The 27,936-nt window shown below is 33.8% G+C and overlaps 1 protein-coding gene across 1 annotated transcript in view; it reads right to left on the bottom strand.

Annotated features, from left to right (window-relative positions):
• LOC123677006 overlaps window positions 1–27,936 on the bottom strand; it is a 135,007-nt gene that overhangs the window by 88,028 nt on the left and 19,043 nt on the right. Inside the window, exons 2-3 of the mRNA XM_045613394.1 lie at window positions 22,634–22,777; window positions 840–975 (exon numbers count right to left, since the gene is read on the bottom strand). Coding sequence (XP_045469350.1) covers window positions 840–975; window positions 22,634–22,777 — 280 coding nt within the window. The remainder of the gene's footprint in view (window positions 1–839; window positions 976–22,633; window positions 22,778–27,936) is intronic.

The following is a 27,936-nucleotide window of genomic DNA, read 5'->3' as shown; positions in this document are numbered from 1 at the left end:
GTTACAACATAAAATAATTTCAATTTGCGGTTAGTTCTACCGTGGAGCATTGTTGTAATTCAGAGTATTTCCTGTCAGTATTTGAGTGCTATTTTGTAATGTATTTTGTCTTCACAAATAGATGTGTCTGAAATCAAGGGATAGTTTTCCATAGATATATTCTTTATAAATAAATATATGGAAATTCTCCCCCGATTCCAGGCACCTCTATTTGCAAAGTCACTCTTTGGATATAATACATGACAAAATAGCACTTGAATGCTGATAGAAAGTACCCTGAATTACAACAATGCTCCACGGTAGAACTAACCGGAAATTTCCAGTAAAATTTCATGGAAACAAATGTCAACTACACATGGAAATTACTGCCAAAACTACAATAATATTCAATAGAAAATGCAAGAAATTCTAGTTGAATACTAGGTAACTTCTTTAAATCAACGTAAAATTCTTGTTAAATCGATACTAGAGTTTCGTTATAACTAAGGTCGAAATAGGAATACAACTATCTAGTTTGTTCATTAACCAGGAAATTCCTGTTGAACCGAATGTAACGATGCTGTAAATAGCCATACATATTCTGGTTTTTGTCACAGTATTATATTCTTGTTGAAATGACAAACTGCCTTACTATCCATTCCTTATACTATGATATTAGATACTATTGTATTTGCTTTCTTAGATACATTTGATTTGATGAGGTATCAGTACCACTATTATAATCAACATCCATCTTAAAAATAATTTATAATTGAAACTGCGAGCGCGCGCAGTCAAACAATCAACCACGTCGCGTGTCAACAAACCGTATAATTTTAAATAGTTATAAAGATACATACCTAACTTGACACGAATTAGGTAAAAGATTGACCTTAAACGTGCACATATTAGACTGAATAATGTTCTTAATTTCTTCATAGCTTCCACTGAAATATGACACTTTCTCATTTGTTTCTTTGTTGCATCCTCTTTCATCTGGAAAAAATTCAGGAATTAGTCAAATATCGGCCTTCTTGAAGAACTTCATGTTCATGGTCTCATCAAAATCATAAAAAATTCAAGCATGACATTGAAACCATCTTAGTGAAAAGCGACATAATACAAAAACGTATTGGACAAGTCAATAAAAAAACATATACTGAGTGTTTCATGAATGATTGTACAGGCTTTCAGGGCTGATGCAGGACATTTTGGTGAGTCTGAATCAGTGCTCGAAACATGTCCTAACTATATTAGTTCAAGAAATATTTATGTATTTTAACAAAAACTTTCAATCGGCATAACTTTTGAAGGCCTGCATGGATCTTCATGAAAATTTGAAGGAATGCCTAATATTTGCACCTGATGACTTGTCGATAGCGCAGGTCCGGAAGTAGAAAATTATATTCTTTTTCCACAGCTTGTAAAACACCCTGTACATCGAATTTTCGAGAAGTGAAATTTTCTTCAGAATCTACAATGGATACTCTTTCAATCAAGCTCATTTGAAATAATCGCATCAATATTTTATGAGCTATTGAATATCTGCAATTTTTGATTCATGGTAAACGTGGACCTGCGTTTTTCCGAATAATGCGTTAATTCATATCGAATGAATTTAATTTCTCATTATCATGACTTAAAGCAGCATTTCTAACCTGTGGGGGCACTGCCTAAGGAGATGCGAGCATACCGAAGGGAAAAAAATTAGATATTCACAAAAATTAATAACTGGCTGAAATCAGACATACACATACAAGAAGAAATACTTTTCGAATTCGTATTTACATTTTCGCAAATAAATTCTTCTATGCCCCTTCCCCAATCAATTTTCATATATGTATTGTTCTCGAAAATTTCCTCTTGGAATATTGCTTCCATCATTCAAAAGCCCTAGCAAATGCTCGATTAAAAATGTTAGATATGTCAATCCATTCAGCCTGTGTGGAAAGATATATGGTCCGATAAGGCGATTATTGTAAATTCCACACCAAATATTGCAGAAAAACGATGTTGTGAATTGCGTTTCCTAGTATGAGCCACTTAATTTCTTCTGTGATCTTTCACATAGCGTTGAATATAAATGATATATTAAGGGCCAGTTGCATTAATTGCCTTAACATTGATTAAAATTTAAACATTGATTAATTACTGATTTCTCTTGAGAAATCATAGAGTAATCAACGTTTAAATTTTTAATCAATGTTTAGGCAAATGGTGCAACTGGCCCTAAGCTTCAGATCGATTCAAGCAGCATGTTAGAAGATAAATAGTGGATTCAATACAAGAGCTAGCAGGTGTCAAAAAAAGGGACTTTTCGAGAACAAAACACATACGAAAATCGATGGGGAAAGGGATATAAAAGAATTTATTTGCGAAAGTATAAATAAGATGTCTAAAAGTATTCCGTTTCGTATACGTGTGTCTGATTTCAGCCAGTTTTTAATTATTTTGAATTTCTAAAATTTTCCCTTCGGTATGCTTTCATCCCCTTAGGAGGCTCTCCTTCAGTTTAAAAATGCTGCCTTAAGTCATTTCACTCAGAAATTAAATCAATTCAATATGAATTAACGCATTATTCGGAAAAACACAGGTCCGCGATTACTTTGAATCGAAAATTCCAGAATATTCAATAGCTCATAAAATATTGATGCGAAGTGTATCATTATTACAAATGAGCTCGTTTGAAAGAGTATCCATTGTAGATTCTGAGGAAAATTGCACTTTTCGAAAATTCGATGTACAGGGTGTTTTACAAGATGTGGAATAAAGAATATAATCTGTTTTTATTAAAGAATATAATTTTCTCAGTCCGGACCTGCGCTACAGACAAGTCATTAGGTGCAAATATTAGGCATTGGCCTATACTCATTCCCTCAATTTTCATGAAGATCCATGCAGGCGTTCAAAAGTTATGCCGATTGAAAGTTTTTGATAAAATACATAAAATAATCTGTATCTCTCAAACGAATATAGCTAGGACATATTCCGAGCACTGATTCAGACTCATCAAATGCCCCGCATCTGCCCTGAAAGCCTCTACAATCATTCGTGAAACACCCTGAAGAATGAAAAAATTTACATACTAGTCATTATATCTGCTTCCTAACCTGATATTCTTACAGCAATCATAATATTCAGTTAGGTTTCGAAAAATTGAGGTATTACGGAATCGTTAACTGTCCTTCTTAAACTTTGAAAACCTTCAATATCCCTATAGTTCTTTGGGAGATAATGGAACAACTTAATTCCCATATATCTGGGAGACCTCTTATATTCCACCAGGTTTGGCATAGTATGATAAGTAGCGAGGAGTGTATTGTTGAGTAATTATGATTAAAATAAACACGCAGAAATAAACGATCATTAGTTTTTACATATATCACAAATGAATTGAGATACTATAGGTAAAATGAAGAATTTTTTTAAAAGACCTCTACATGATGTTCCCAAAGGAACTTCAGCCATCCTCTCTTTTGAACAAGAAAGACTGGATTCAGCGCGGCGGATGTCCTCCAGAAGTCAAGTTCATAAATTATCCTTGACTTGAATAGAGCATTTTAATAACAATAATAGTCTTTATTCAGCAAATTCTACTCAACCCCCCAACAAAATACAAATTAATAAAAAAACCAAAAATAAAAATTAATGGAAGGAAATACAACATAAATAATATACATCATGAATATCACCAAAAATGAAACTTATCTACGAAATCTGTAACTGACTCAAAAATAAAACATTCTTCAATTCTATTCTCAATGAGTTCAAAGAAGAACTCCCAAATGCAATTAACATCTCATTATGCAATTTCACCGCATTAAAGGTGAAAGAGCGCTGAAACATGGCTGAACCTAATCGAGACAGCATGAGCCTCCGCTTATGCCTTAACGCAACATGGTGAACATCTCGTCTGTAGACCAACTTCGATATACAGTATAATACTCATCTGAAGCCGAAAAATATTTTCGTCCCTGAGCCACGCTAACCCATTTATTGCATCACTGATCCCACTATCGTATTTTCTCAAACCTAAAACGTAGCGGCAGCACGAATACTGCACTTTTTGCAACCTATATCTCTCGATAGAATCTAGGCAAGGATAAAAAACTGTAAATCCATAACTCAGCTTGGACAGCACAAGAGTTTCGCAGGGATACTTACGTGAATGAAAATCTAAAAACTGTCTCTGGCGATACAAATAACGTAGTGCCAAAAAAAAATTCTCAACAGCATCGAGACATGCTTCCTAAATCTCAGTTGATAATCGAAAAATACTCAAGGTTCCTACAGCAGGGGGAGCATGGAATCTTCTCAACACCTATCATAACCTCAACCTCGGCATTATACTTTCTCGGAAAGAAGGGTATATAGAAACATTTTTTAACGTTTATTTTCAGATTGTTTCTTCTGCAATGCAGCACAATGCTTGACAAGTCTTCATTCAACCGTCCGATAGCTATAGAAATGGCAGAGGGGAGGAAAGAGAGAGTGTCATCGCAATAAAAATAGATGTCAACAAACTTAACAACCTTATACAAATCAGCTATATATACAAGGAATAGCAGAGGACCAAAAATGGAACCTTGATGAATAGCCGAAGTTATCAGGCAGTACTCCGAAAATGCATCACGTAATTTAACGCAGGGATATATATCTCTACCAAAGAGATCTAAAAATTTTAAAAGAATCGAAACCGTAATAACTTCATTTAGCACAGAGCAACTCATGGTCTAAGGTATCAAATGCCTTTGCGAAATCTAATAGGGTAAGAATTGCAGCATACCCCCATCCAAAGAGTGCAGGATGTCATCTGCTACATTCGAAAGAACCCGACTGATGAACAGTAAGGATTTCGCTCTCGAAAACATAGTCATAAATCTGAGAAAAAAGTACTTTCTCGAAAATCTTCGACATGGCTGGTAATATACTTATCAGGAATCTTAGATAAAGGATTCACAATAGAGCACTTCCAGACACTCGAATAATACCCAGGCTCGATTGAAAAATTCAGGCCTACTCGAACAAATCATATCAAGAAGAGTATGGGATGTGGCCGTTATGTGTATTGGTTCATCTATTAGTTGTTTCAGACCATAAGATACAATGCAATCAGTGAAATTACTCACGAACAGTTGATTTTCGTTTATGTCTCCAGCGATAATTACTTGATCATATCTCGAGGATATCATTGATAAAAAAATCATCCAAATGGTGAATAAAATTTGAAATACCCCACGCGGATGTTCGATAAATACATCCCAGCAAAAGAGCTTCCTTGCCCAATCTCACCACGACCCAAATAAGTTCCAAAGTCGAGTCAAAGTCACCGAATACTCTCCTCGATGATAGTGAGTCCCTCACATAGAATCCAACTCCCCCCCCAATACGCCCAACTCGATCACAACGTAAAACACGAAAACCAGAAATCAAAATACTTTCATCTGGAATGCAAATTTCTATATTGGTTATAGATTTCAACCTATAAAGAGCATAACAAACAGAAGACAACTTCTTACATAAATATTCTATATGCTGATGCCAGTTGAGGCTATCATCAATAATTATACCTATAAATCAATTGACCTATGTTGCACCCTTACAGAAAATTTTTAATTTTATGTTTCACGGAGTTCTTAAGACTTAAACAAATAAAAAGTGTTTCAGAAGAATTCAAAAACAATTTGTTCGATTCTTCAATATGTTGCCAAATGATAAAGACGTCGACGCTAGTCACTTTTTAATAATATATAGGGTTAAAGTTTGTAAGTTTGTACGATTTCAAGTAACAAAAATTATTTTGATAATTATATTTGACTTCAATAGTCTTTCTGAATTCTCAATGAATTCGATTCATGATTATCAAGACTGCCGTTTGAATTGAGAAGTGCGTGCGTATCTAAAAAAAATCACTTTTGAGATATTGAAATTTAAATACTTTCATTTCTGCCATCCACAGATTGAATTAAATTAACATGCATTATCATGTATTTCTCTTTCATATTAATTCAATTGAATCTGTGGATCAAATGAAAGTCTTCAAAGACAAATATCTCAAATGTGCTTTTTTGCAGATACGGCCTCCTCAATTGAAACGGCAGTATATTTTTGATGCTCTTTTTTATGTGCTTTCAAAAATTGAACACTTGCTTCCATAGCCACATATTATAAAATAATATGAATCTAAATAATTGAAATGATTAGAAATACAAAAATATATCTTCGTAAAAATTCTCTATAAAATAAATTTTATTTTGTTTGTTTGATTTTGTTATGTGAAATGAATATATTTAAATCTGAAATATTCAGCCAATCAAATTTGTCAATGAAATTCCAGTTCCAACAATTTTTTTTTCACTAAATAGAATACCAAATGTGAGATAATGGTATTCTCAACTGAAGTTTAAACACCATCTGTTTTTAATGAGGTACCCTTGGGATATTCCATCATTCTTTGTTTTTATTTTCAGCCGACAGCCACCAAAGAAGTTTTATGATTTTATTATGTTCAAGTACTTAGGTACGTTCTTCTAGATTAATGTAGAACGTAGAGCCTCAATGAATAATGCATTGATTCATCGGAACATTCTAGATTCTAGACATTTCCAACCGTCTCGGTTAGATTTTTTAAACCTACTAAAATCTACCAAATGATTTCTTCCTACTAAAAACTTCATGAAAATACGAAAAATTTACTAAAAAAGTAGATTTCTACTGAATCTAGTCACACTGCGCCTGAGTGCCTCAGTTTGAGATATACAGGGTGATGTTCATCTCATAAATGAAATTTGACAGTTCGATAACTCTTTAACTAATCCATCGAATAATTCCAATTTTTGAATTCTTGTCACCCTTTACTATCGCCTATCAGATCCCTACTAGGAAAATTTCAGACTTTTTCTGTTTTTGTGTTTATTATTGAGGGAAGGCATTCGTAAAGGGCGACAAAACTGCAATTTTCGAAATAATTCTACAGTTAAATTCAAGATTTCTTGACCTATGAAATTTCTTCCATAAGGGAATGTTTATTGATCACCCTGTATCAACATGCCAAGCAGAGATTCAGAATGGTTATTATGAGTTAAATCTTTGTGGTTACGAAAACAAAAAAAATCATTATGTTAACGTACAGGGTGATCCAATATTCACGAAAAGAGAAAAAGTCTGAAATTTCCCTAATACAGATCTGATTTATATGATTTCAGAAATATTGAAGGAAGGCGGTAGTAAAGGGTGACAAAACATCAGAAATTGAAATTATTCGGTGGATTAGTTGAAGAGTTATTGAACTGAAAAAATTTCTCTCATAAGGGAATGCTCATTGATCACCCTGTATGACCGTGCCAAAGAGAGATTTAGAATTTTCATTATGAATTATTTCTTTGTGGTTATTAAAACAAAAAAAAATTATAAAGTTCACGTACTGTGTGATCCAATATGTCAAAAAATAGGAAAAGTCTGCAATTTCCCTAGTTCGGATCTGATTTACTCGATTGCAGAAGTATCGAAGGAAGGCGTTAGTAAAGGGTGACAAAACTTCCAAATTTGAAATTATTCGGTCGATTAGTTAAAGAGTAATTGAACTGTGAAATTTCACACATAAGATGGATATCACCCTGTATATCCCAAACGAAGGCACTCAGGAGATTGAAACCTCTCGATACGAGTCCTCCATGATGTCCTTAACTGATGGTATCCATTTGTCGCATTCTTCCCGGGACACCCTGTATAATCATATATTTTATGTTTGGAATCGCAAAATGTTCGAAATTATCTTATTTCAAGAAATCAGAATAACTTCATTAAAATATGAAAATAATTTTCATGAAAAAACTGAAAAGGTAAAATATAGGTATTATATTTCTTTGTATAACACAACACAAGTATAAAAAGTAAGGATATAGTTTATGTAGATAAAGGAATTGTGACCAAGTATTATAAAATTTCCGATTTATAGTTCACATTCTGGCTAATTACGCTGTATTGATTAAACTCTAATAGACTTTCCTCAATCATGGAAATATTAAAATTCTTATTGATATTTTTCGATTAGAAACATATCGTCTCTGTTGGAAAAAAAAAAAAATGCTACTTTTCCTATTACCTTCAAGATTTGTAATGAAATGTAATATGTCAAAATCATGATAATAATGATTTAAAATTCAATTTCATATTCCACTTTTTCTCAACAAATGAATTGATTTATTATTTTTATGATATATATTAATTAAACAAATATAAATATAATACGTATTTATTTATTTGTATGTTTTAAGGTGAATATTAAAAATTATATGATCTATACAACTGTGCATTAAATTCACACAGAAGTGCCAGCTTCAGATGTTTGTTGGTGTATTGAATTCAGTACAGTAATATTGATCGTTTTACATCATCTGATTAGTCTTTGATCGTCTTGAAAATTCAAGACGATCAAATACTAATCAGACGATCAAAGGGTCGGCGCATATTCGTGTTATGACAAAAATTCGGAAGTGCTTAGTGCTTAGTATTCAGAGCTGTGACGAACACTGAAAAAAAGTGCTTGAGCACTAAGCACTCGAAAAAAAAGGCTTCGAGCACCAAGCACTAAACACCTATTTTCACAAAAGACTCGCGTCTTTTAACTTAATAGAAGCGAACTGTTTCAAAATAGTAAATTTTTGAAAATAATAAAATGAGGTTACTATTTTCAAACTTGATAATATAAACAGGATTATCAAAATAAAAAAGAATGGGTAAAATGGAAATGAAAAAAAATTAAGTTCAAATTATTCAAATATGATTTTGAATTTTTAACAATTCAATTTTTATTTGTTGAAAAATGTTTGACGATATTTCAATGGAAGTAAAAATTCAATCGTCACAATAATGAATGATACTATTAACCAACATATAGATTGAATATCAAATAGCAGGAACCTGCATGAAAAGGAAAAATGTTATGAGTTATTATTCCATACTTGAAAACTTATGATCATATATTTCTGAGACGTTGTTCAGCTTTATTATTTCGTCATAATGTCTGTTATTTATGAATTTTGTGCCAGAGATGTTCAAAAACAAGGAGGTTTGACTCACTGATGATCAATCCATCCTGAAATTCGATTCGGTTCGTCTGGCCGAAAAAATGATAATTCTCGGAGAGAATTATCATTTGAAAATTTTCAGGTTATATTCGAGTATCGAATGTTGCTGTTTAGTTAGTCAAAATCTGACAAGTAATTCCGTAGATATGCCGTTCGAATTTTTTTTCTGAAGATTTCGAAACTTTCGATTCAATCTGAATAAAATGTTGCCTTTTTTTTTATAATAACAATAATAATATTTATTTGCTCCATCAAATATGTTACATGGAATGTCAGGATATATATAGACAATAATATATAACACGAGTTAAATATACACAACAAACACTGTTACAAGTTTAACAAACAATGAAAATAAACATTTAAAAAGTACGATCAAGGAATTCTCGCACAGAATAAAAACAATTATCCTTCAAAAAAGCTTTCAATGAATGCAAGAACTCTCTCCCTCTCAGATCTTTCAGACAGTCTGGTAACCTATTGTATATCTTGGCACACATATAATTTGTGCTTGATTGGGTTCTCGTGAGACGATGATGTTTAATCAGTAGATGGTCCCTGTGCCTCGTTTCATAACAATGAAAACTTCCGAGAGTTTTAAAGTCCGAATCATTCTCTACCACATATTTCATACATGCGAGGATGTAAGCAGACGGCACAGTCAGTATTCGCTCCTGTTTAAACAAATGTCTGCAATTTGTTCTGGTTGAGACTCCACACAAAGCGCGAAGAGCCTCTTTCTGTCTCAAAAAAATCCTATGTGCAGCAGAAGAACATCCCCACAGAAGTATACCGTAGGTGGCCACGGATTCTACAGACATCAGCCGAGGAGACTGCTCTCATCCGCCTTATCGTATATATGGCCGTAGACAACCTTCTTGATAATTCAGACATATAGGGTTTCCATGAGAGATTTCTGTCGAATATTATACCTAGTAATTTAATCTGTTCTGCATCGTGATCCCCGTGGCCTCCGAATCTCAGAATCTGGGTTTTATTTATATTTAATTTCAAACCATTTGCAGAAAACCATCCCTGTGCAGCCAGCATAGACATTGAAGACGCATCTCTCAGTAACTCCACAGAATCGGCTCTGTTGAACAAATTCGTATCATCAGCATAGCGTACAGTCGCACTGACAGGGACATTCAGAGGGAGATCGTTCGTGTATATATTAAATAATACTGGTCCCAAAATTGAGCCCTGTGGAACCCCACGCTCTGTAGTATAGGTTGTTTTTTGACCCTTCCAGTCAACAATATTCATTCTTCCCTGAAGGAATGACTGAAAGATAGAGAGTGCCGTGCCACGAATTCCATAATACTTCATCTTGTTCAGTAGGATCTCCCCCACCACACTGTCAAATGCCCTCGAGAGGTCACAACTCAGCACTTCGCATTGATCTTTATCATCTAGGGCCGTTGTTATTGATTCTAATAAGCTAGTCAATGCAGTAGTAGTCGATTTTCCAGAAGAAAAACCATGCTGATCCTCACTTAGGACATTTTTACTCTTTAAAAATGCTATTAGCCTTCTTTTTAGGAGTTCTTCGAGGATTTTCGAGAAGACGGGCAGAATGGAAATGGGCCTGTAGTTGTCCGCATCATCGGCATCTCCTTTTTTGTGGAGTGGTACAACTCTGGCCATTTTTAAATTCTCTGGAAATATTCCCTGTTGCAGACACTGATTGAAAATTTTATTCATAATATCTGCCACATATGGAAAAATCCTTTTTAATAGCAAGGTGTTCATGCCATAAATGTCTTGCGTTAATTTTCCCTTGAGACCTTTCACAATACTCTGGAGTTCAGCCACGTCAGTTGGAAAAATGAACATTGAGTGGTCGTTAATCTTCTTTCTCGACATGTAGTTCTTGAATAGAATGGAGTGGTCGGGATCCGATCCATGGAGAATCTGATTTCCACTATCTCCAATATCAGAGAAAGATCCTGCCATATCATCAGAGGACAACTGGGACTGCCCGGTCCCAGTGCCTCTTCTTCCCGTCTCTCGTTTTATAACCTTCCATACAGCTCTCGATTTATTTTCTGCACCACTAATGAATTCGCTGTTATATTTTTGTTTTTGTCTAGTGTAGCTTTCTCTTAGACATTGCTTGAGGTGTTTTAAGAGATGTTTGGAGCATTCGTCCCTCCTGACCCAGTTGATGGTTTCCGCTGAGTCAATGGCTGATTTCAAGGTTTTACTTTCATCCGACTCCATATATCTCTTTCTATGCGTGTTATTCGAACAGTATTTGATTTCTATCTCAGGAAATGAAGCGCTAAAGCACCGTTGAAAGGCCTCATGAAATTTATTGTAACTCTTCTCAGCCTCAGTATCCATCGTATTATCCCACTGAGTCGCCGCAATTTGATTTTCGAACCTTGACATATTTTCGTCATTGATGAGGAATTTTATTTTTTTAGAATCTTTCGATGTTAAATAACAATTTCAAGAGTAGTAATGAATATTATGTAGATAGCTCAACCAAAAACATTGAAATTTCAAACAAAATATCTTGAAAAAATTATCCAATATTATCTAGATCACAAAACCGACGAGTTTGGCTTAACCCTAACTAGGCTTCGGATGAATATGCATTTGCATAACTGCATATTCCAATGAATGTTCGAGTTAAAGTTCATATTTTAATTATTTTCCATTTTTAATGCATATTTGCAAGATAAAATTTGTTTTTCAAGAAGAACAAATCTAATAGAATCATTCTTTGGCAAATCCAAAACAGCTTTTATGACTTTTTATGACCTACCCAACCCGCAAAGAATGCAGTATTCAAAAAAAATATTTATCCCAAATAATGACATTAACAATAACTGGTAATAAATATAGTATACCTAAATAAAAATTCATTTTGAACCATCAAACTAACTCAAATTATGAACGGCTTGAACGGCTTAAATAATATTTGATTTCTAACTACGGCACGCAGCAGCGTGACCAGATTGGCATATGGTAAATATACTAAATTTTCCGCAGAAATCTAACAAAAATTTACCAACATCGTTCTGAAAAGTACCAAATATTAACCAACAAAATTTCACAGATGATGCATCATTAAATTTTCTCATTATTCGTAAAATCGTCGTAAAAATCGTTTCTGTCATTGTTTTTTAAGTGCCTACTGAAATATTTCTTTGGGCAAGTATCAGATCAATGAGAATTTGAATGAAAATATTAATTTCACCATGGAAGAATCCTAATGGAACTTTTTTGCGTATCAATTTCTTGACCCTGATACGTATTTATTCTTATTATTTGAATTTTCACTGTCCATTACCGAACTCTGTAAATAATACTATTGTTTTTTAATCGACTATTGTGATACCTACTAATCTAAACAAATTTTAAGATTTTATTCTTCACGACGTTTATATGCTTCCTTATGTATTTTGTCCAAACAAATACTTCATTATTTTCAACTATAGTATAAAACGAGGAACCAACGATCACATAAGTGGAATTTTTGTTCGATCAGAAAGATTTTACCGATTTGTGTTTCTTTTCCAGAAATTACTCATCTCCATAAAAGTTCTTTTCCCAATTAACTTTAAATATTGCCAAAATCATGCAATCACTGACAATGACCCCAAACACTGACAAAATACCCAAAGAAATATAACCAATACAAAATTCTTTGAACATCAGTGTTCGAGGCACGTTTCGACATTGAATCTTAAAGAATTATAAAAAAATAATGATAAACATGATAAATAAGGTTCAAGTTTATAAGTACGATTTCAAGTAACAAAAATTATTTCAATAATTATATTTGATTTCAATCGTAACTCTCAGAATTAGAATTGATCAATTCGAATCAAGATTTTCAAAATGTTTGAATGGTTTTTTTAATTTCCTTTCAACAGTTGGACATATGCTCCCATCGTCTCATATTACAAAATTAATTTAAACAATTTAATTGATTGAGAATACAAAGAAACGTAAAAATTCTCTATAAAATAATGTTCATAAAAAAACGATTCTGTAATGGTAAATGAATATCTATAAATCTAAAATATTCACTTCAATTTGTCAATGAAATTCTAGTTACTCATTCTTTTTTTGCTTGATAGAATACCTGAATTGAGATGATGGTATATTTTCAACTGAAGATTTTACACCTCTCGTTACACCATCTGTTTTAAATGAGGTACCCTTCGGAAATTCCGTTAATGTAGAACGTAGAACCTCGATGAACAATGAATTGATTCATCTGAACAATCTAGGTATCCCAATTCTCAACCGTCTCGGTCAGATTTCTAAAACTTATGAAATCTACCAAAATCTCCCAACTGATTTCTCCCTACAAAAAATTTCATGAAAATGCGAAAAATCTGCTGAAAAAGTAGCTTTCTACTAAATATGTTCACACTGGTACAAAGCTTTAGACATTGATTCGTTTGGTCATAAAAATGATCTACGAACCGTCCGGAGTTGCTTCTTTTCCGAGATATGACGAGCGAAGAAGTTTTGAAAACGGAACCTAGTTATTTATGAATTAACCTGCTTATTTTTCTGTAGTTTCTTATTTTTCAGATTGAATAACTAAAAATGAAATTTTTCGGTATCCTGTATTGTCTTCATATCAAGCTTCGTTATAGAGAAAAAAAAAATAGTTCAACTCATTCTGAAAACTATTCACGGTGTCTATGATATGCAACAGAGTGAATTCAATTTTTTTTTCTCGAAAACGAAGCTAGCTGTGAAGGATAAACAGGAACGAAAAAGTTGTTCAATCTTCAAATATTTCTAGAAAAACAACAAACAATTCAGTTGCGTACTCTTTGTCCTCAATATTGTTGACTGTTGTGTCCACTCAGACACCTCTGGACCTAAATAATTCAATTTAGTAAGAGCTAAATAAGCGCCTTATTACTTTCAATGACTTTACTAAATTTCAACTATTCTTTTGTTCACTACCCTACTCATTCATAGAAACCCAGGGAGGTCGTCAACGACGTTAATAAAATTGACAACCTCCCTAGGGGCCTTGGCCATTACCTCTCTGGTATCCAGGACCGGCTTGCCCATGTGAATGGTTCTTAGGTAAATTTCAACTAAATTTATTCAAATACCCAAGTACACCCCCGTTAAGCTAGCAGAATCACTTTCTAATTTTCAATTTTTTTTATCATAATTTTAGGCTCATTTCAGGCTATTTTATTACCCTATTCAAAAATTTTTTGCTCCTGAATTGTCGGAGAAATCGCGGGTTCTGCTAGCTTAACGTTAAGCTAGCAGAACCACCAAGCTAATCGATATCTTATTGAAAATCTAATTACACCATAATTCAAATCTTTTTAAGCTCACGTTTGAACCCGTTACTAAATTTCTGAATTTACGTTTTTTTTTTTAAACCCTGGGTTCTGCTAGCTTAACGGTCAACCTAGCAGAAACCAATTGTGAATAAACTCCTCAGAATAATTTGAATAACATAATAATTTTAGGCTCTATTCAAAATAATCAATTACCTTATTCCGGAATTTTTTGCTCCTCAGATTACCGAGAAGTCATGAGCACTTCTACTGCATTCATTCCATTACGGCAGTACGTGAAAAATGCAAATCTTATATGAATATGAAAAAAATTATTAGGGCATAATTTTAGGCTCTATTCAAAGTAATTAATTACCCTATTCCGGAATTTTTTGCTCCCCAGATTACTGAGATCTCATGAGTACTTCTACTGAATTCATCCCATTCCGGCAGTAGGTACGTGAAAACTGCAAATCCCATATGAATATGGAGAAAATTATTATGGCATAATTTTAGGCTCTATTCAAACTAATTAATTACCCCATTCTGGAATTTTTTGCTCCTCAGATTACCGAGATCACATGAGTACTTCTACTGCATTCATCCCATTCCGGCAGTAGGTACGTGAAAACTGCAAATCTGATATGAATATGGAAAAAATTATTTTGGCATAATTTTAAGCTCTATTCAAACTAATTAATCACCCTATTCCGAAATTTTTTGCTGCTCAGATTACCGAGAACTCATGAGTTCTACTACTACATTCATCCCATTCCGGCAGTACGTGAAAACTGCAAATCTCATAAAAATTATTACGGCAAAATTTTAGGATCTATTCAAACTAATTAATTACCCTATATAGGAATTTTTTGCTTTTCAGATTACCGAGATCTCATTAGTACTTCTACTGCTTTCATCACATTCCGGCAGTACGTACGTCAAAACTGCAAATCTGATATGAATATGGAAAAAATTATTATGGCATGGTTTAATAATTAATAAATAAGAAATTAAAATTATTATTCGTGATATAATCATAACGAGTAATAAATTAGCCTAAAATTATTATTATTATTTCCATAAATAAAGGCCTTTATTATTATTATTATTATTAAAAAAAAATCGAAAATTCGAAAGTGGTTCTGCTAGATTAACAGGGGTCCCAAGTACCCAATATTTAATATTTCGTGGATCCTTCAGAATACCAATTTGTTGGTACTTACTACTATTTTCTTCACAGTTTGAACACAATTTGATGATGAGTAAACAGGTAAAATCTATATTCGACAGGAAGGCTTTCCAGATTAGAATTAATGAAAATTTGAAGAGTTTTCTTAACTACAAGAACAATTGTACAGGGTGGGCAAATTTCGATGTTTTACCACTAGAACTTCTAAACCAGAGGAGATAGACAAAATCTGATACCCCAATGTCGTTCTCTTTTTCTGAGAAACTAACAAGGGTAGTTTTCATTTTTGGCGACCTTCTTTTGTTTTCGAGTTATAAGCGAAAATTGGAAAAATGGCGATATCGAAAAACATTTATATCTCCGCCAATACTGATGATAGGGCTCTGATATTAAAACATCATACAGACACTTTTTTACGTGAAATCCAGTGCTGTGCTCGTCTTTTCAAAAGGGTTTTCAATTACGAAGCTATGACCCAAGTTATGTTTTTTAAATGGGAACACTATATTTCTGTGCCATTTTTTGAAAGCTTAATTCTTCCTGATTTCAAAAATATATAACATCGTAGGGTTTGCATCAGAGTATATAACAGAAAATGGTTAAAAACCTTTTTTTATCTAACCATCCCAATATTTCTATGGTTTCAACTGTTGATGATCACAAAAAATTGAGCTTTCTATAACAAGAGCAGTGTCCTTCTGTCAATCTGATTACTTCTATGCTTCTCACTTATCTCTACAAAATTCAAATCTCGATATATTTCATAAAAATAGTTTCGAAAATATAAATGAACTCGGAGAAATTTTCCTAGGTTGTTTGAACACAGTTTCCAATATTCATCTATTGAATTCGGTGCGAAATATCGAGAAGATGTGTCGACTGTGCATTGTGCAATTGTTGTCATTATTAGGTTAAATATTATTTCTTGTTTGTTCCCTTCGTAATTAAATTGTTGAGTTCAATCATATATACGTTGTTTCATATGCTATTTAAAATGGATTGGTACTTGTGCGTATTCATTCTGGAGACCTATGAAAATAATCTTCTGAAATATCCATCTCATTACAACTCTTTCGATTGAAACATTCGATCTTGTGGATCTTTTCGTTATTTCCAAGTCAAGTTTCAGATAAAAAATTTATAAAACATATCTAGATTTGAGTTCTGTAGAAATAAGTGAAAAGCAGAGAAATAATCAGATTGATGGAAGGACACTGCTCTTGTAGATAGATAGATAGATAGATATTTTATTGGTGAGTTATAATAGAATTGTTTTCACAAGTCGAGAAATGAGTATAAACAGACAAAGTCATACAATACAGTGGGAACGTATACATAGGTTAAAAAGCAAACAAATATATATACAGGTAAAAAAAGCTAATAAATATATAAATATATAGGTTAAAAGGCAAATAAACATACACACATATAAGGTACATGCCTACTAAATAAATATGACCATATGATCATAAAAAATCTTTGTTGTCCATTGTCATCTTATTAAATTCGTCAAGTGAATAAAAAGCTCTTGTCGTTAAAATCTTTATCAGCTTGAACTTTAGCTGCTTCGTTGGCAGGTTCTTGGCCCCACCCGGAAGTTTGTTATAAAGGGAAATTCCCCAGTACTCTGGCCCTTGCTGTGATCTTTTTAGTCTAAAAAAGTCTTTTCTAATAAGGGACTTATCTCTTGTGTCATGATCGTGTATATCCGATTGGACACGGAAATCATCCTTTTTTTGTGAATATACATTATATTTTCTAAAATGAAAATTGATGGAAATGTTAGGAGATTCAATTTTCTGAAGGTATCCCTGCAGCAATCGCGATAGGAAAGACCGCCCAGAATCCTGACTGCACGCCTCTGTAATCGGAAAATGGCGCTGGCATGGGAGCTGTTTCCCCACACCAGTATACCATATCGCATGTGCGTCTCAACTAAAGCCAATTATACCGACCTGAGTACATTCCTCGAAAGAAAGCGGGACATAGTTCTCAGCGCAAAAATCGAGCTACTTAATTTGGCAGATAAAAAGTTTACATGGTCTGCCCAAGAGAGCTTGGAATCTAAATAAACTTCAAGGAATTTAACAGAACTCAGCTTATTACTCCCCATGATATCCCTCAGGCTAAACACAAGTTCTTGAGTGTTTTCCCTATTTATAGAAAGGCCATTTAGAGAGAACCACTCAGTAGCCTTCAATCGCGTCATACGTGATCGCAACAGCAAGGAATCGATATCCGAGTCATCAATGTTAAACGTGGTGTCGTCGACAAAAAGCAGTGTTCTGGCCTCAGAAACGAACTCGGGAAGGTGGTTTATGGTTATCAAGAACAGAACTGGTCCCAGTGTGGATCCCTGAATTATACATGTCCGAATGGGTCTTAATCCGGAGAATTTGCCGTTCATATATACCACTTGAGATCTTTCTTTTAAAAATGAATCGATTAAACTGATCGCGGATCCACCAAATCCATAATTTTCGAGTTTAATCAGGAGCTTGTCGTGAGCGACGCAGTCGAAGGCGTTAGATCAACGAACGATACCGAGCAATGACTTCCACGCTCGAAACAATCAACTTCATAACTGACAAACTCGACTATAGCATCAGTTGTAGCTCTTCCCTTTCTATAACCAAACTGCGAGGCGGAAAACAGTTTATTGCTCTCGAAGAAATGCACTATCTGTCCCGATATTATTTTCTCGAATATTTTCGAGAATACCGGTACCAAGGATATTGGCCTATAATTATTGGGATCATCGGCATTTCCTTTCTTGTGGACCGGAATAACTTTCGAACTTTTGTTATAGAAAGCTCAATTTTTTTGTGCTCATCAACAGTTGAAACCCTAGAAATATTGGGACGGTTAGATAAAAAAAGGTTTTTGACTATTTTCTGTTATTTATTTTGATGAAAACCCTACGATGTTATATATTTTTGAAATCAGGAAAGATTAAGCTTTCAAAAAATGGCACAGAAATCTAGTGTTCCCATTTAAAAAAACATAAATTTGGGTCATAGCTTCGTAATTAAAAACCCCTTTGAAAAGACGAGCACGCCACTGGATTCAACGTAAAAAAGTGCCTGTATAATGTTTTAATTTCAGAGCTCTATCATTAGTATTAGCGGAGATATAAATGTTTTTCGATATCGCCATTTTTTCAATTTTCGCTTATAACTCGAAAACAAAAGAAGGTGGCTAAAAATGTTAGTTTCTCAGAACAAAAAAACAGAGAATGGGGTATCAGATTTTGTCTATCTCCTCTGGTTCAAAAGTTGTAGTGCTAAAACATCGAAATTTGCCCACCCTGTATGTACATATTTCAATCCCTTATTAGAATGTGGACATACGTTGAACCATAATATTGAAATTCTACAGACAGAAATTAAAAGTTGATGCTTGAAATTCCTAGAACAACTAGATATACCTAGATAGTCTTAACAAAATTATTAAGCTCTGAAATTTCGTAATGAATGAATTTATTTGAATGAGATTTCGAAGAAAATCATTTAGAACTCTACTGGGTGTTCGAAATAATAAAATTCATTGATGACGCATTCAAAAGTTAATATTGGACTATTTCCACTGGTACACTCTATAATTTATTTTCTCATTCAGTAGACAACTTTTCAAATTTGCTGCTACTAAAATTTGCTACCTAATAAGAAAATATAACACATGTTATGTCATTTGAAATAAGCCCAATAATAACGTTTGAATGAGTCATCAATGAATTGTCCCAGTAGAATTCCCAATGATTATCAAAAAGTAAGTACCTACCTACTAACTTCCATTTGTGTTGAATTCAATTTGAAAACCTCATCTAAATGAATTCATTCATTTTGAAAACGTCAGTTTTTCCAAAGCCTGTTCCCTTTATGAAAAATCGAAATATTTGAAAAAAGGAAGTTTTAAGCATATAAAATCTTGGGTTAATTTATTCCATTCAATCTGGAAATTCAATAAAAATAGGTGTTCTAAAAAAAAAACATTTTGTTTATTCATTTACACATTGTTCATACACCTTATGTATTTTGAAACAATTAGATAATGTAGCTGTAATGGAGCCTAATGATACTGTGAAAATTTGAATATTTCAGCGTTTAACCGTAATAGACCATCGCAGTCGCGCCAATGGTGAAACAGTCTGTATGGAAAAACTGTCCCATTCAATTCATAAGATATGAGCCATTGATTTATTTCTAGGATTCTCCAACAAAGCTTAATAATTTTTGTGTTAGCAAAATAAACTAGGATATATTTTGCAGACGTGCCTTATCGGCATTGGAAACAGGCCTGATTAAAATAAAACATTTTATTCATTCATTTACACATTTTGTACACCCTATGTTTTTCGAAACAATTATATAATGTAGCTCTAATGAAGCCTAATGATACTTTGAAATTTCAGCCCTTCACCGTAAAGAGCATCGTCATCGCGCCAATGGTGGAACAGCCTGTCTCATTTCAATTCATAAGAAATAAGCCATCGTTTTATTCTTATGATTCTCCAAGAAAGCTCAATAATTTTTGTGTTAGCAAAATAAAATAGGATATACATTTTGCAGACGTGCATCGGAAAAATGCCTGATTTTCTTCAAACAATTAATTTAATAATTGTCTATTTTTAATGCCTTCCATTCCCAGAGTATGCATAATAAATATTGGATTCAGTAACTGAATCCATCGTTAGGCCCGAATAACATAAATGTATTCCTCGCATATAACTTGGTGAAACATTCTTTCAATATTAATAAGAGAAAATAAATAAAAACACTCGACAATACGTTTCGTTCTTCATAATTTGTAAATAAAATATATGAAATCTTGTTGACATGCATGTTTCGGGTTTCATCCCATTCTCAAAACTGAATAAAATAATATACACAAGTACATATAGATGACTAGGTGACAGATGTTAAAAGTGGAGACAGGCGGAAATCTAATTGATCATTTACAATTGGGTGAATTTGTTTGTGCACTGAGGATATTCCTAAAAACTCCAAGAGGTCTAAACGTTTTCCTTTAATACCTTTGTGTAACATTTTTTGTCTTAGTAAAATATATAAAATGATTAGAGGTGATGCAGAGTGATTAGAAAAACCGGTTGTAGATATATTTTGAAGAAAGTTGAGTTTGATTACCTGGATTTTATCAGAGAAAAAGTAAGGATTTTAGGACATAATCAATATCTAAGTCAATTTAAAAACTAGTGGGTCTGTTGAACAACATGAAAAGGTGTAAGAATAGTTCATCATCATCGGTGAGTGGAGTGTATATTATTTTATTCAGTTTTGAGAATGAAATGAAACCCGAAACATGCATGTCAATAAGATTTTATATATTTTATTAATAAATTGTGAAACGTATTGTCGAGTGTTTTTATTTTTTTTTTATTAATACCGAATAACAGAGTTAGATAATGTTAAGAGGTTTAAACGTTAAATAAATTCTCGACGTCTTATGATGTTTCATGAGGTAAGTGAGAAAAAATTCACTCGGGAATTTTGTGTGTATGTATCTATATTTCGGGATTCTAAAAATACAATCCCGGATGAAATAAACCTGTTTCGCATCTCGGAGAAACTTCAGTCTTCAGATAGAAACAATCCTAGAAGAATTTTTGCACCCGGGTTTACCAATAACAAAGAGGGGTAATAAAACTATCAAAGGTGCCGACAGGCAACAGGCGGACAGCCGTATTTACATCTGAAATGCAGTTGAAATATTTTTACCTATACTAAAGTGAAGATAGAAACTTCTTAAGATGGCAATTTTTCGGAGTAATAAATGTAATAATAGATGAATTGAAAAAATTTTCATATTCATCAATATATTATATCTAAATCATTCTTATTTTTGAAATCCTGAACGTAAAATCAAATCAATATATGAATTTATGCATTTTCGGACTTCAAAAATTTCATCAAAGGTTGTTTGAAATATCAGGTCAAACACTGTAAAAAATTCATATTATTATTTCTATGAAGACATAGAACTATTTTCGGAATTAATTTTATGAAATATATTTCAATGAAAATACTTGCAAGACATCTATTATTCATATATAATCAAATATTTCATGTTTGGAATCGCAAAATGTTCAAAAATATGATATTTCAAGAGAACAAAATAACTTCATTAAAATATGAAAATAAAGTACATAAAAAACTGAAAGGTGAAATATAGGTATTATATTTCTTTGTTTAATACAAAGTTCAATACTTGTGACCAAGTATTATATAATTCCCGAAACATTCTGACTAACTACGTATTGATCGAACTCTAATAGACTTTCTTCGATCATGCAAATATTAAAATTCTTATTGATATTTTTCGATTACAATTCTGTAATTGAATGTAAAATTTCAAAAGCATGATAATTATGATTTAAAATTCAATTTCATATTCTCCTTTTTCCAAACAAATGAATTGATTTTCTATAGAATCAAATAAATATAAACATAATACTTATTCATTCATATATTTATGTGTATGTTTCAAGGAACATTATAAATCTGATCTGATCTATACAAATGTGCATTGAATTCACACTTAAGTGCCAGCGTCAGATGTTTGTAACTGTATTGAATTTCAAGACGATCAAAGACTAATCAGATTATGTGTGCTTAGTAATCCGCCAAAGTGCTCGGGAGCCCTTTTGAGATTACTAAGAACTAAGCCTTTTGTGAAAGTTCTTCTATTACTAAGCACTAATCACTGATTTTAAAAAGTGCTCGGGAGTACAGTGCTCGAGAGCACAAAAAGATTGCAAGTGCTTTCGAAAGCACTAAGCACAATGCTTTGGCAGAGCTCTGTTAGTAATCCGTCAAAGTGCTCGCGAGCACTGCAGTTCTCGGTGAGGAAATTTCTAGGCAACGGACAGCTCCAAGGATCGGCGGGATCGCGAGAAAGAGGACCAGAGGGACTACAACGTTCGGTCACGTCCGAATTATCCCGGGGATAGTTTATTCTGAAAAATCAGTTATAAACATGAATCGCTTATGTGCAAGCTATTATGTATGTGAACAGAATTTGTTTTCCAGTTAAATCATTTTATAGCTCAATTATTAAATCAACAGAAAATAAAAAAACCTTACAGATGCAGCAAGTGCCTCCTAAACCACAAATTCCATTAGCGGTTCCTCCAGTCAACACGCACTTTGTTGCATGTATACATTTGCCCTCCATTTTTTCTCCATCCTTATTCACCACTGAACAAATACCCCCGGTTTTGAATGACTCTGAAAAAATATTCACAATTAGTAATATTTAATATAAATATGTAAAATGTAACAAAACGTATTAACGAGTGCACGTATTTTCTTCTACGCTCGCGAGTTGTTGAATTGTTTCGATGTGTTTCGTTTGTTTCCTGGTTTCCGCTGATTTTGGACACTATCTCAGTGAATTGTGATCAGGGTGGTTTCCTATTGAGCTTAAAATACTTCATTTGTGAAAAATTTGTAGAATCTACGACCATTCTAAGCGTGTACTTTATCTTTTCATTCGAGTTAACAGCTGTCCATCCATAGGCGTCGACGATACAATTTCTATAATGGCTTCATAGGAGACCGAAAGCGAATGCACATATTGTGATAGAAAGGTGGTTAATTTCGACAGCTGTGTTGAGTGTGGAGCTCAATTCCATCCCTCTTGTTCAAGTAAGGCTCGAGTGGTTGGATCAGACGGCGTAATAACAAGCTGCAAATCAAGTCACTCTTCTAGAGACACCGACCAGTTGTTGAATCGGCTATCACTATTCCTCCAGAACCAATTCGAAGGCTTTGGGAGGGAAATGGAAATTCAATATTTATCACAAGTTGCTGAATTCCAAAAAAGAGATGACTTGCATGTCCACCAGGCTGATATCACAGGAGGCTGAATTAAGTTCACTGAAGAATGAACTATCTGCTCTCAAATCTAATGACCTGTCCAAGCCAATGGACTTGAATTTCTCATCCGAGGATTTCGTTTCTGAACTGGAAGATCGTAAGCTGCGACCTAAAAATTTCATGTTCTATAATATTTCTGATAGTGGCTCACTACTTGACAGTAGAAAACTGATCCAAGGTATGATCTCCAGCGTGTTTCCTGAAGTGAAGGTTGTCGGAAAGAAGAGTAATGTTGGACATGTACCTTTAAAGGGGATTATAGACCTTTCTGAATCTGAGCTGAAGATCCTTAAAAACAGAAATAAATTTCTGCCAGTTCAGATGCAGACTGACCTCACTCCAAGCCAGAGAAAATATTTATTGAAACTTCGGAAGGAGCTGGCCAGCAGAAGAGAACTGAACACTGCGGTATGTTCGTGGTACACCTAGGATTGTTCAACTCTCGAGGAACAACCGTTCGGCATCCAGAGGTGGGCGAAACCAACCAAATTTCTAAATGTGTACTACTAGAATGTAAGGGGCTTACGCACAAAGATTGTTGATTTTGTTCGTAATATGACTGTCTCAGACTACGATATAATTTTGCTCACCGAGACATGGTTGGATGACTCCATTGATGATACTGAACTGGTGGACTTTGAGCTTTTTAGGGCAGATCGCACGTCTTCAACTAGTGAAAGAAACAGAGGTGGTGGGTGTATGATTGCTGTGAAAAAAACTTTTTGAGTACATAGAATGCCACGTGTTCATGTCTCGGTTGAGAATCTGTTAGTGTCGTGAGGATTGGTCAGCTGGAGTATCTATTTGTTACAGCCTATATACCACCTCAAGCTATCGTTGGCCCTAATGAAAAACACTGTGAAAATGTTGAACAAGCAGTTGAAAGATTTGAACCTGACGGGATATTCATTCTTCATGAAGATAGCTTGATTGGAGGCGATAATGAAGTCGACGTGGAAGAAAACGAAAGAAGTCCTAGTGGATATGGTGTCCAAGAAGATTCAGAGGATGAAGAAGATAATTTGCCCCTCTCTTCTTTTTTGCCATTGGGAGGAACAGAGCAATCTGTGGAAAAGGACATACTTTGGAAATCGAAGTTATTGATTCCAAATGAAGATCAACTACGTTTTCATAGAGATGTAGAAGTTTCGGGACAAATTACGGCATTGGAACGCCCAGTTCAGTTTTTCAACTACTTTTTTTCGTGTGAGTTAGTGAAGAAAATTTCAGAAGAAACCACTATATATACGGTTCAAACTAAACCTGAGAGACCACCCTCTTTTACTGAAAACGACATAATGAAGTTTCTTGGCATACTAATATATACATCATTGGGGATATGCCCAATGTGAGGTCAATGTGGAATGATGAATTGAGATTTGCACCGGTAGCTTATGTGATGCCAATAAACAAGACAGACTATGAGAAGGTTTATACATTTCAACAACAATGACACATTTATACCACGTGTTCGAGCAGGCCACGATAGGCTTCAAAAAATCAGACCCGTTGTTGATTTTCTGAATGATGAATTTTCGTCGGTTGCCTTGGAGCAAAATCTGAGTATAGACGAGAAAATGTGCTCCACTAAGGTAAGGCATTATATGAAGCAATATATGCCGATGAAGCTCCATGAGTGGGGTTTCAAATTCTTTGTTATATAAGGTTTTTCTGGATTTGCCTATAAATTTGAAATTTATGCTAGCCAAGAAAAGAAAAATGTGCCCAACATGTGGCGAACCTGACCTTGGAGTAACATCTAATTTGGTTTTACGTTTAGCCAGCATTATTCAACGACAAAAAAATTACAGACTTTATCACGACAACTATTATAAATCAATTCCTCTTTGGTACAAATGTACCATGTACCTTTGCTAAATAGCAAGGGAGGGAATTTATTCCTTAGGTACCATACGCAGAAATAAGGAGCCAAATTGTAAATTACCCACAGAATCAACATTGAAAAATGTTGAGTGAGGAACAAGTTATGAATTTATGGCAACAATTGATGGTGTAGATGTTTCATCTGTGATCTGGAAGGGCAATACATATGCAACATTAGTAATTTCGAAAGTAAGAAGATATTATAGAAAGGTGAAGAAAATCATAGAAGTTTATTGTCCTTATATTATAACTGAGTACAACAGACATTTATGGGAGCTGTAAATCTGATGGATAGTTTTATGGGATGATATCAAATATACATGAAGAGTCGCAAGTGGTACATCAGATGAAACTAACAATGAGTACAATATTTAGTACAATTTCCAAACGAATAATATCATCGTATGATATTAATTATCTATCTGGTTATCTAATGTATCAGCAATATAAATTGCCATCAACATAAACCATTGTCAGACAGAAGGTCTCCACGCCATTACATAGGAATCATAATCGAAAGTAACCCAAGGAGAATGTTTGTCATCAAGGGAGGATAGCGATATACCGGTTTCACCCTTATTAGGGATCATCGGAATCAGAATCAGAAAAACATTTATTAAACATTAAAATATATACAATACACACAATATACATAATTGTTTTCATATTTTCTTATACAATGATAGTTCCTACATAAGATGTTTACCTATCTTTCTTTTTATGTGGTATTATATTACCTTACAATAGTTGAAATTTCATACAAGTCGAGTATTCTTTTATAAATTTAAGTTTTCATTGTTTTTACAGGGAAATAAAATAAGAAAAAACCTGCTTTAATTTGTTCAATATAAATTATTGATGTGGGGTTTTAAGTTTTACCTTTCGGGGTTTTATGACTATTTTTTAGAATATTGTTTATATTCTTCGTAGAAAATTGGTAGGTGTTCATAGGGAAGAACATGCCGACCATTTCGATTCTTATCACAGAATCGTATTTTTGTTATCCGACTAACCGGATCGCTCACATAACAGGATTTTTCATAAAATTTGGAGGCTATGCCATCTATGTATTCCTTCAGAGTTTCAATTCCTGAGGCGTCATGGAGTGTTGTCACCCTTGTATACCTATTTTTCTTCAAAACCATCCTCAGTATTTGGTTTTGGAATTTTTGTAGTGGGCTTAATGGTGTAGGTTTTAAATGACACCAAGTAGGTGCTGCGTATGTAATAATTGGGCGGATCAGTGCAGTATAAATCAGTTTCTTGTTTTCTGTATTTACTAAACTGTTTTTGTGCAACAGAGAATGTAGGGTCCTTTTAACGGCGTACGCTTTTCTTAATGTATTATCGATGTGTTTGTGGAAGTTTAATCTTGAATCTAGTGTTAATCCTAGATATTTCACAGACTCTTTCTGTTTGATGATGTGATTATTAAAAGTGAGAGGCGAAACTAAATTTCTATCATTAATTTTCCTACTGAAAACGATCATTTCGGTTTTATTTCCATTTACTTTAATTTTCCACCTATTATAGTAATCCATCAATATTCGTAAATGGTATTGTAATAATTTCGAAGCCACTATTGCACTGAAAGAATGAGCGTAAATCGCGGTATCATCCGCAAAAAGTGCAGTTTTCGTATTGGGAAATGGTGGGAGATCGTGTATATACAAGTTGAATAGTTTGGGCCCAAGGACGGAGCCTTGAGGTACACCTGCCGAAATTGTGATTGGATTTGATAATGTTTGGTTCAATTTGACCATGAATTTTCTCTCTAATAGATAAGAATTAATTAATTTTATGATGAATGTGGGGAGTTTAAGGTTGATCATTTTGTATAGTAGTCCTTGGATCCAAACTCGATCAAACGCTTTTTCTATGTCTAATAGTACCATCACTGTGTTCTGTTTTTTATTGAATGCATTGATGGTGTCGGTTATGATTCTTGCTAATTGGTGGGTTGAACTGTGCTTTTCCTTGAATCCGAATTGAAATGGGTCTCGCATTTCCGACCTCTCAAGCGTTTTTTTGAGTATGTTAAAAATTACTTTTTCTGTAAGTTTACTCAACATCGGCAACAAACTAATAGGCCTGTAGCTTAAAGGCGAGTGTTTGTCTTTACCTGCTTTATGAATAGGTATCACCATTGCGGTTTTCCATATTCTGGGCCAATAACTCAATTTTATGATAGCGTTCACTATATAGGTCAATTGTACCAAAGCTTTTTTAGAAAGATTTTTTATTAATTTGTTGTCGATGTCATCGAGTCCTGGGGATTTATTGGGTGGGAGGGTTTTAATTAGTTCTTGAAGATCTGAGGGATTTGTTAGGTATTTATTGGATTCGGTGTTACTTTGGTTGGAATTCCGTAAAAAGTCAGACACGGTATTTTCTATGAGACGATCAGTATCAGAATGATCTAAATTGTGAATTTTTTCGAAGGTTTTGGCCATTAACTCGGCTTTCTGCCCGTCTGTGACAAAGAAATTTGAATCGTGATTCAATTGGGGTATGGTAGTATCTTTTTTCTTCAGAGTCTTTGTTACTTTCCACAAGGAACCGTCCGATGGATTGAGTTTTTGAAGTTTATTATTCCATTCTTGATTTTTATAAATTTGGATTTC

Source organism: Harmonia axyridis, chromosome 1 (genome assembly GCF_914767665.1).
Source record: "Harmonia axyridis chromosome 1, icHarAxyr1.1, whole genome shotgun sequence".
Classification (NCBI taxonomy): Eukaryota; Metazoa; Arthropoda; class Insecta; order Coleoptera; family Coccinellidae; genus Harmonia; species Harmonia axyridis.
The sequence above is the reverse complement of the archived record's forward strand: the minus strand, read 5'-3'. Positions and strand labels throughout refer to the sequence as shown.